Genomic DNA, 11,972 nt, shown 5'->3' with positions numbered 1-11,972 from the left:
GTATAATAATCAAAAGTGCTCTATGTTTAATTTGAAATAGAGTAGGTGAAACTTTTACATGCTCTAGTAACTGCACAAGTTACAATTATTTACGCTGATTAACTTTTGAAAATACGCTAGAATTTTCTAGGCTTAAGTAAAAAAGTTAACTAATCCTCTCTATAGAAAAGTTTTAAAAGCTTAAGAAACATAATAAAAAAAGTTATGTTTAAACAAAAATACGTATGAGGACAATTGTAATACGTGTATGAAAAAAAAAACAAATTTTAATAAATTGACTTCTTAAGTATGACCTAAGTTATATTTTGATTAAAAAAATTACACCGTCGAGCTATTGATTTAATTATTTTATTCCAAGTCATTAAATATAAAAACAGAACGGGGTTAAAATAAATTAGATGAGACTGCTTTCTTAACTATCCATTTCAATCGTATCTTTATTATACGTCATAAAAGATGTCAAATTGTTTGCATCAGTGAACTTTTCACGCATGAATAATGTTCTATACAGATAACAATTAGAGTATTTTTATTATAAATTAAATCTTGCTTTGTGCGGCTGCTTTAGTTTTGGTTGATAAAATAGGAGAACAAAGAATATTACTATTATTGTTATATCTATAACAACTTATCAATCGAAGATTTTAAAATGTTTTAAAATCACAAAAAATACTGTTTTATTATTGTAACTAAAATATCCATAAGTATTTTAATAATACACGAAATGGTCTATAATTAATAAAAATGACTAAAACTAATAAACTTTATGCTATTCTTAAGTTCATATAAAAACAATTATTTAAATTCATAAAATTCTTGACTAACAAAACTAATACACTTTAAAATAAAAGCAAATTTCAAAATTGTTATTAAGTAGTATTCGTGTTACCTTGGAGATATTTTGTATTTTTAGTTAATTCAGTCTCTTTTTCATTCTTATTTAGCAAACATTGATCTAAATCTCCTTTTAATTTTGAAAAGTTTTCTTTTGAATTTTTCAGTTCTGCTCTGTAAATTTTAGTAAATTGAATATATTTAAATCAATGTTTTAAAAAGCAAAATAATAAAAAAATATTAATCTAAAAGACTTGAACATTATGTTGTTAAAATAAGGAAAACGAAAATAAAGAAGTATAAAAATAAAAATCTTATATATAGCTTTAATTTTGTTTACTTCAAACAATAAAAGAGTTTGAATAGCCAAACTGAAAATTAAAAACAGGAAATAAATACCAGTTAAATTTAATAAGTTCTTAAGTCAAAAGCTAGTTAATAGTTAAATAGATGAAGAAGTAAGTTAAACAATAATACTTTTTTTCAGATATTCTTTAATCGTAACTTAAACAAATAAAAACTTTTAATTAAGATTAATTTAAATTGTTTAACTATTTTCAGCATTGTTTTTAAGCCTAAAAATGTACAACTTTGTTCAAAAAAAGTAATAAAATTATTATAATACCAATAAAAAACGTTATTTTTTTCAGTTCTTTTTCAAGACTGTACACTAGCTGCTTATACTCATTAGTTTCTTTATAATTTTCTACCAAGTTTTTGTGAAAATCCAGTCTGTAAAATTTAATTTTAGTTGTAATGTTCAACTAATTTTTAAAGTATTGATTAATAGGAATACTAGATAGAAAACATAAAACGAAATTATTCAAAGTCTAAATAAATATATGATTTAAATAAAAAACAATTCATTCTTATAAACTGTGGAAATCATATGATGTAGATTTAATATAGCTGTTTTACTTTTATCATACTATGGTTCTTTATTTTAAAACTTTTTCTAGTCACTTCATAAAAAAAAGTTCTGTAATTTTGAAACAATTAGACTTGTGTTAATATTAAAGAACTATATTTTTTGTCTTCTAAATACTTTCAGTACTAGTAATACTTATAAAGAAGCATTTAATAAGTGAGACGAGATTGAGAAGAAAACAAGTGTTTTAATTAATTAACTGTTTTACTTATGAATTCTGAATTGTGTTGTAATACTGATAATGTTTAAACATGAATTTCAGTGTTTTTATATTGATTACAAATAAACATATAACAAAACATATACAGCTAAGTAGTACTTATAAAAACTTAGTTTGCGCAATTTGTTTGTGTGCAATAAGTTGTAAGTTTTTAAATAAACCAAATTTAGTGCTTATTAAAACAAACTTTACAAATAACCTGTTTTTATAATTGTTTGAAATATAAAACATAGTTGCAATACAAATCAATGAAATCACAACGAAAACTCCTTTAAAGTTTTTCATTAAGAATCGTAAAAAATATATCTAGAACAAAAGTTATTGAAACATTTAGAAAAGTAATTAGTTTTAAAAATCAGAAAATAAGTATAAAATAGCAAATTAAAATAACAACTGCATATAGCCGATATTTTTTGTTTACGTTAGTGACATATTTTACAAAATCTGACATAATTACGCATTAAACATGTTTTATAAGTTTGCAATAATTTAAAGATAAAAACAAAACAAATAAGAACTATGAATTAAACTAAAATTTCTTACAAAAAAACTTGCTAAAAAAATTTTACTTTCAACTAAAACATTTTGAGAACATTTTTTTCTTTCTCTTGTATTTTTTCTTCTTCAGTTTTAAATTGTGATGTAACGAAACTGTCTCTCCTCTTACCGTTTTGTTTAAACAAATCATTTCAAAAGAGTTAAATTTAAAGAATTTCAATGCTTTACGTAACGTCACAATTAGTATTGAGAACAGATATGAGAAAAGGAAGCGTGAAGTAAATAAGAGAGAGTAAGTTTAAAAGTTGTCGGTCAAACGCGAAATGCAGGGAGACGCACATAACGACGCAGAGATTAGTGGAGCCGGTAAAGCGAATGAAACACGTTTAAAAAAGGGCGTTTATTAACTAAAATTCATATTAGGAAATTTACATCGTCAAGTCAATTTCTTGGTAATGTTAATAGAATAGCAGAATGCTTAATTGTCGTGACTACGAGACTCAATTCAGCAGTTGTTGGTAACATTTTTATTGTAATTTCTTATGTTTCACTTATTTCACATTATGTTTGTTTTGTGTATATAAATCACGTATGACAGCTGCATTTAGTTTTTTAGTTTACATTAATAACATTTAAAAAAAAAATTCTCAAACGTCAAAGTAAGAAACATGATTGTTCAGAAAACATTATAACTAAAAGTTGAAAGTTATTTTTATACTACTAAAAAAAAAAAAGCTCTTGATTCAGTTTTTTATTTGACTCATTATATTAATATCAATTCAACCCGTTTTTTTTTAAACTAGTACCAATTTTACCTAAATATACTCTGATATGCTTGGATTTTCGAATATGCAACATTTTTGTTTTTGTTTATATTCTTCACGCATGAATAAGTTTTTAAACAACAGTATAATTAACTAACATTGTTATATGCAGTTTCATATTTTATTTTTGCCTGAAAAGGTCGCAATCTCTTGCCACCGAAACCGGTCGCGAATAAAATATACAATTTGCATAATCTATTTATAAACTACTTTAGGAAAAAAATTAATCGAAAAACTTTAAATTAATCTAAACAGTTTTTAATGCTAAACAACAAAATCTTGAACAACTAAACTATTTTTTAGATGTAAACTTGAAATATATATGACCTTTCAATAAAAATATTTTTTGCGTTAGCTATAAGTATAACAAAATAAAATTTAGAAGTTTAAATAAACACAATTTCTGTAATAACTAGATAGATTATCATTGTAAGTTAATAATTTTATGATTTATAAAGTCTCCAAACAAAACTAAATATAAAAGATCTAATATTTCTTAAAACTTTTTGAGCTAAACCAAAAAAATTACAGTCAATTTTAAAACCATGCTTAAAACGAAGGAAAAATGTTATTAAAAAAAATATTTTTCATTTTTACTTTCATTCATTAAAAGAATGAAGATATGTCCTTGTGGTCCTCTGTATGTGTTAACCATCTACAGCTAGCAGGTACACATTTGACTTTCTCCTAAGCTCATCATGATTTTTTCAGTTTGTTGCATTTTAGATGTTTCTTTGCTTAAGACCGTGTTGAAGATGAGCGAGGATCTGTTGCTGGAGATTGTTGTTAAGCTTCAGTCTGGCCATTTGAGGTGGCAAATGCTGTCTGTAATCCATGAGTTTTTGTGGTGTGAAAGATGTCCAAATGCATAACAAGGTTGATTAGTTTAAAAAACTATGAAATATATAAGTTGAAAATATTGTGCATATCTTTTATTAAGGTTTTTGTAGATTTAAAACTAAAAATGAGTTGTTTGAAGGTAGTCTGCCGTTTTGATAGTAGAGATTGAACAGCTTTGAATATTGTTTATTGAACGACAAAAATTATGCTCATTAAGTTTGGTCCAACGACATGGTGTACGAAAAATACCCTTTGGTTATCGAGTTATGTACAAGAAAGAATTCACCGTCGTGCCCATTTTTTAATTTTGTTTCATTTTCATATTATTTATTGTTTTATCTTTTGAAACAAGTGATTTTAAATAAGCATAACTTTTTCTTAGATTGTTACGTTTTGTTTCACAGGTTAGCACCAGTTGTTGTTAACTTGCTGTCAATTTAGCTTCTGATTGGCTAAAATATAAAATGGCTCTGATTTGCTTTAAAGTTTGTAGTGGAAACCGAAGCTACCCCATATTTTTACGAACTAACCTACACTAAAACTAAAACCCACACTGGAGACCAGGACAGGACTGCAAAAACAAAAAGATAGTTTTTCCACATTTTGTAGTTGTTGCCATGCTTATTAAAATTAGTGATGTACCGGACTCACTATCCGGATCCGGCCGGATATTGCCATTTTTCTCTGATATCCGAATCCGGCCGGATCTTGATATGAAAAAAAAATCCGGATCCGGTTCCGGCCGGATTCTTATTTAAAAAAAAAAGTCCGGATCCGGGTCCGGCCGGATTCTAATTTGAAAAAAAATTCCGGATCCGGCTCCGGTCGGATCCTAATTTGAAAAAAAAGTCCGGGTCCGGCCGGATCCTAAAAGAGATCCGGCCAATTTGGATCTAGTTAGTAAAAAAGAGCATACAGAAAAGTGTTTTTTCAAAAACAAACCCTGTGTAAATTAAAAAGAGTCATTTTCGTCAGAAAATACGTTTGAAAATTAAAAACCTACCGTGATTGGCTCATTTTTTACACGTGACTAATTTACATTTGTTTACATTTAAACTATGAAACAAACATTTCAGAAATGCAACTAAGTACCTATGTTGTAAAATTAAAAACTTTAGTAGTATTTTTGGGAATTTTTGAAAATATAAGGCTGCCTCAGGCTAGTTTAGTTTTTTATAAAAAACTCAGGCTAGTTTTAAGATTTTTTGAAAAGCTCAGGCTAGTTTTTTTAAGACTTTGAATGAGTTTGAGATGATCCAGTTTTCAATATTTTGTGATTTTCTAGTTAGTTTTGTTCGAGAACTTGATTTTATTGATTTTAGATTGGTTAGGCTATAGGGGGTTTACCTTGACTTTTACAAGTTGATCTTATTTGATAGATTTTAATCTTAGCTACCAAATACTTTTTACAGCTTAACAAATTTAAAGTAGTTTTCGAGATAAAAGGGGTCAAAGCCGGCCAGCTCAACAGCTTCCTTATAGAAGGTACAAACTAAAAAGGCGAAAAAAAAACGATTTCATTGAAAATCTTTCTCCTCCTACAGTTTTTAAGCAATCTTATTCAAATTTTAACAGTTTACTCTTTACTAAATTTTCAATTATTTGAGTGTATGAAATTTTTTTATGCTGAGAAAAAGTCCCCTTTTTTCAAAACAAGGTGTTCTTTTTGAACTTTAGACCTTAAATTTGTAAGTTTCAATTATTTGAATAAAATAAAAAGTTTTACAAAAAACTACCGAAACATAGTGGTTCTATACAACTAGTTAAGTATTTGTTTGGAACAAAAGTGTTTATAGTTCAAAAAATATAAATTAATAAAGCAACTGACTTGATCTAAAATTTAAATATGCTTTTCACATTCTTGCGTATTGTATAAATACTTTTAAATCTAACTAGCCTTTTTTTTGTGCAAATAAGAAGTTTTAACTGAACTATTCTTTTTAATATATAGTATTTTAAAAAGCTCAAGGTTATCAACGAAAATTTTATTTATTTTTAAGATTTTTTTGTAAAACTAATTAGTCAATCAAAGACAAAGGTAGACATCCATTCTTTTATTACAATAAATATTTATTTTTTCAGTATTCTTGATATAAACGTTACCGTAACTGAGGAACTCTACTTTTCTTCTGCTTATTACAAGATTTCAAAATAGTCATTAAAATGATTCGGTGATTTTTTTTTTAATTTCACAAAAAGTGTAAGACTCAAGCTGTATATTTACCAAATAACAACTTACATACTTGTCTTTACATTAATTACACTTGCCTTGGGCTACAATTAGAGTTTAAAGACTTTTGTAAATGATGGTAAAATTAGGTTATTTATTAATTTATTTCTAAACACTTATTTAAACTTTATAACCAGAGTTAATGTAATAACTTTTATATAAAAATAAATCTTTAAAACAAGTTGGTCTTACTGATTTTAAAACTGAAGTTGTATTTCAAAAAGCAAAATCTATGTTAAAGTAGCTATTAGTTACAGTTTTACAGTAACAAAAATCTTAAAATATTTGTTCATAATTTGCTTATTTAGTTTTGTATAAGTAAAAACTTTGTAAAAATACTAGACTTTAACACCATAAAAATCAGTTTTTAACTTTAGTAATAAACTAGTTTAAAGTTTGGTAGTTTACATCATATTAGCCAACAAATTTGATCTCTATCATTCAAACATTATTAATTCACCTATTACTTTGTAAAACTTAATTTTATTTTTTGCTAATATTTCTTATGAGAGTTTTGAAAAAATTGTCATTTTTTAAATTTTTTTCAATATTTATAATCAGCAAAAAACACTTAACAGCTTAAAATAAAAGTAACATGAATAATAATAACCTTTATCTTTAATATTGTCATAAAACTTAGTATAACCATTAAAAATATATCATCAATTATGAAAAATTATAGGCAACTAAACAAAACTAATGTTTAAAAGTTATAAAAGGTATTATAATAAGGTTATAAAAGAAATATCTTAAAAAAATCTGTATAATACTAACTTTATTTTCCACAATAATATGCTTTAGAATAAAAAAATTATTAGTTGCAAAAAATTAAAAGTGCTTTACTTAATTAGCAGAAAATAAACTTATTTCAACCTTTTTCTATTTAATTTGCAACTATTAAAAAGAACATTTTTCAAAGTTTTAAAAACACTCAGTTCAAAAACACCGAAGTCAAATAAATAAAACAAATACAAAACTCTATTGCATTATAGGAAAGTTCAAATAAAACTGCAAATATTTAGTCCCTGACACCAACTTTTTGTGATTACAAGCTGCCCACCCTATCGCGTGGAATCAGTCTGAGCTCTGATCCGTGCTTGAGGAACACGTTGCCCGCAGTCTGCGCTGGGTTGATACCTATTCCGTCTGTTGACAGTTTATATACTGAATAATACTCATAAAATACATTTATTCAAAAACTGTTGATTTGAGCCAGTAACAATATAAAAAAAAATTCAACGCAAGTTAGTATTTGTAATTAATTGTAGTGGTTGGTGGAACATATATAAGTGTTAAATTGAGTTTGTTTTGTAATTTTTTTGGAAATATTTACGTACTAAAAGTTTCAAAAAGCAAAAACTATGAATTCTGTCTGTTTATTGTATGTAAATAAATATTATTAATATAGTTACATTTATTATTGGTAAACACATAAATGTCTGTTCAAAATTGTAGGTCTTGTTTTTTTTTTATTGAAAAAATGTAAATAGAAAATATTATTAACTTAATAGTAATGGTTAACGTAATGAACAATGAGGTTATCAGTATTACCTAAAAAATATTTCTGTCTGTATTTAAAGAAAAACAAACTGAAGTTTTAGATTATAAAACTAAAACATTGAGAAAACTCGAGTAAGTCTATTATTTAAATTAGTTTCATTAACTAGTTTTTATATTTTTTCTAGTGTTTTCTTAGAATGATTGATTTGAATATGTAAAATTTAGCAAAAAAATAGGAAATAAAGAGAAAAAAAACTATTAACATTTATATTTAAATAAATTACAAGCTTTTATTTTATTCTTCTTATAGTTTAGTTGATTCTTTTTTGTTTTTTTTTATTTCACTTTAAAAAAATAAAAAACCTTATTAGTAGAAATCCTTATTCATTTAAGAAAATGTATATAGTTTAATAAATTTAAATGAAAAGGTTCATATTAAGATAATAGTACTAACGAAAACTATCTTTGTAATCTTTAAATATATTTTAAACTAAAGTTTTGAAAACTTGTTCTATTTCATTGCTATCATTTAGTTGCTAAAAATATTTACTAATATACTTGTAGTGAAATTGTAAGAAAATAATTAAGTAAAGCATCAACAGTAACAAAATAATATAAGTCTTAAAACTTATGGTATAAACAGAAATCTTTTGGTAATAAATTAAATGTTAAGCTTGTTAAATATTTTAAAGTACTTCATCAACATAAATTAAGGTGAAGCGGAACATAAGATATGTAAAATGCATTTGAAAACAATACAGAAGACAAATAAAATCATTATGTAAACAATTTCGATAGGTTATTATATTAAGCAAATGAAAATCATTGTATTCCGAAAATTTTAAGATAGCTGGATGTTTGTAAAATTTCAATTTAAAAAAATAACAAGTGTTGTAAATATCCATACAATCTGGTTATTTAGATAATATATTTTAAATTCAATGCTTTATGTGCACTACTTTAAAGCACGTTTTAATAAAACTTTAAATTAATAAAACGATAAGTTAATCAGAAAAATTTCAAACTTTGTTTTAATTAAATAGTTTAGATAATTCTTATAATTTAACTAGTTTTCATCTTAGCTATTTATGTTTTGTTCAAAAAATAAAGGCATTTTTACTAATAATAAAAATCTAAACAACAAATAGAAAAAGAAATTCTTAATCAAAAGAATTTAAGCATTAAAAATAAAAACTAAAAAGAAAAAGTTTTTATAAATTAAAAAATCAAAGTTTTAAAATAAGTAATACAAAAATCTTACAAAATTTTGTTACTAACATAAACAGGCAATTAGACATTTAATCTATTTTATCTTTTCAAGTACTTGTTTTTATCCAAATTTAATGATAAAATTTTAAAGTAAAACTATAAAATAAAGACAAACATTTGTTTTGAGACTTTTGTATGCTAAACTATTACTTTAAAAAAATATAAAACTTTACTTGGAACTTTGTTACGTTGCATAAATAAAAAGTATTATCAACAGTCTATAAAACTAGGATCAACCTGCTTAATATCATTATAATCAATAATAAAAGTCTTTAGCTACATTAAAATCATCAAACTATTGAAGAAATCATCAAAAATAAATTCATATGGAACAAGGTTAACGAACCAAATCAGTTATAAAAATCATGAAAAATTTAAGTAAGATTAACAAACCGTTTGTGATAATGGCACTGGTTGCTGGAGGGACCTTGAATTGTTCAGCTGAAAATTTCAACACTGCAGTGAAGGGTGTAGAGTTTGGTACCTTCAACCTATAATTTACTTTGCTTCAATAAAAAATACATAATCTTATTTCTAATAGATACAACATGAAATATTTAGATTAAAATGACAGAAAAAGAAAGAAAACTGCTAAAATTTAAACTGTAAAAAGCTAATAAAAATATTTTGTTATGTATTACTTTTCTAACTATACTACTAAAACAAAATATTTTGTCCTAAAACCATCAATAAATGACACAGCTTGTTGCATTTTAAAAATATTTTAAATTGTGAATTCATATTATATTGACTGCTGTGAAAATTATTCAAATGTATACTTTTTTATGAACTCTTTTAGTAAGATTTGCAGCAGATCTTTGTATATACACACTATTCACTGAGAACTTTAAATATTACAAAACTTATTGAAAAATACATTTGTGGTATTCTATGTAATATTAGTAAAAAAAAGCTTATGAAAAAGTTTAAATTTTGTGAACTGCAGCTCTTATACAAGAAAATATTTTGAATGTTGTTGAATTAAAAACTTTTAAATACCTTTCAGTTTATTCTATTTTAGGGCCCCATAGAAGGTTCCAAAAAAAATAACTGTTTTTGACAAACAATGGTCTATATTTGAAGGCTTATTTTATGGTCTAAAAATTAACTTTTTATAACATATGAACTTTAATTAATTCTTAATACTTAGTCACTTTAGTAAAAAGTTTCAGAACATATGGATGAAAAGATTTCATTGTTGATTTTATTGGAGTTGTATAAAAATAACTAAAAATTACATTTTTCCTTCATTATTAAAGCAACTAATTTTAAGTCATTAGGAAACTTTTTTTTGGACTATAAGAGAAAATCTTATTGCAAAAGAAAAAAAATTACAATCAAAATTAAAAAGAAACATTTTTCTTAGGAAAAAGTTCGAAAATAAGGCCATAGAGAGGTCCAACATTTTCTTTTTATAAAAAATAAGATTGGCTCTTACTTATAAGGTTCGAGTATATACTATAACATACTTATTATATAACAAAGAAAATTAACTTTTGATATATCCCCAAATCAGTAAAAAAAATTCCAGTAGTTCTATAAAACAAAAAAAAACTTAAAGGTCGATTTTCTCAAATTTTTAAAAACTAAAATCCCTTCCTTCAATTTTAAAGCAATTAAGTTCAAATTTTTAGGTAATGACATTTTTAATATTACAAGCAACTTTTAAGAGGCGTATTTTTGAAAAATAGTAAAATAAATTATGATGAAAATGTTTTTTTTTAACTGTTTATATATTATTTTTTTAAATTCCAAAAAAATATTAAAATACTTGTTTCCTACAGTTTTTTTAACTTTTTTTAAGATAAGATTAAAAAAGTTAAACAACTATTCTTCAAAATTTAAAGAAAAAGAAAGATTTTTAGTGAAGTAGTCTATTTTTACCTTTTTAGTTTGCACCTCTCATAATAAACCTATTGAACTCTCTATCCAACCAAAAACTTGCCTTTTTTTAAATCATTAAAACCAGCTGATAACATAGATTTTGATTTAAAAAAGAGACTAAATTTCAAAAAAAAAAGTGGTTTACTCTCCCTATTGCTTAAATTCTTTAAGATTAGTAAAAAAGATAAATTTAAAATGATTAGGTAATTTTTGTCTTTGAAATTTTAACTATATATAGGGAGCCTATTAAACTCTCCAACTTATTACCATCATATCTCAAAAACTAATCTAAATTTTTGAAAAGGTAAGATCACATATTAGATAAATGAATATCAACTTAATAAAATAAAACCAACTTGTAAAAAGTGTCTAACCCCCTATGGCCTTATTTTTTAAAGTAATTTATACCTAATTTAATTTATTATTTAAATAAAAAAACTAACTTTTTTAAAGAAATAACTTTACAAAATACTTATTTTAGCATGTATTCACATTAGAAATATTTACATTAAAGTTAATAATATTATTAGATTAAATACAAAAACTAATTAATGAAAACTCACACTTTATAAGGAAGTTTTGGATCAGATGTCAAAGTGATTTTAAAACTAACCATTTCCTTTGATGCCCTAAAAAAATATTGAGTTGAGTTTACTAAGTTATTTTCAACTATTGAAACAAAAAAAAAAGATTATTTAAAATATTTAAAAATTGAAACTTGATTTATGTTTAGTAAAACTAAAAATAAACTTTTAACACTTGAGAGTTTTACAACAATTGTTAACTTTAAAATTTTAATTACATATAGCATACAGAAACAAAGCTTATACTAAACAATAATAAGAAAGGTATTTGACTTAAAAATATTTCGAAATTTGAACAAAACTTACATTTTTTTTTTTAATTGAACTCCAAATAAAAACTAAATAAATTTACTAAGATTCT

At 24.3% G+C, this 11,972-nt stretch overlaps 1 protein-coding gene across 1 annotated transcript; it reads right to left on the bottom strand.

Annotated features, from left to right (window-relative positions):
• Nucleotides 1-6,974: 6,974 nt before the first annotated feature.
• LOC145843785 (ubiquitin-fold modifier 1) lies at nt 6,975-11,972 on the bottom strand. The gene is made up of 4 exons (XM_082951012.1): nt 11,918-11,972; nt 11,591-11,656; nt 9,537-9,634; nt 6,975-7,520 (listed from the first exon to the last, which is right to left on the bottom strand). Coding segments are annotated over exons 1-4 (267 nt in total). The 5' UTR covers nt 11,920-11,972; the 3' UTR covers nt 6,975-7,419.

Source organism: Thalia democratica, chromosome 9, assembly GCF_965202585.1.
Source record: "Thalia democratica chromosome 9, ktThaDemo2.hap1.1, whole genome shotgun sequence".
Lineage (NCBI taxonomy): Eukaryota > Metazoa > Chordata > Thaliacea > Salpida > Salpidae > Thalia > Thalia democratica.
The sequence above is the reverse complement of the archived record's forward strand: the minus strand, read 5'-3'. Positions and strand labels throughout refer to the sequence as shown.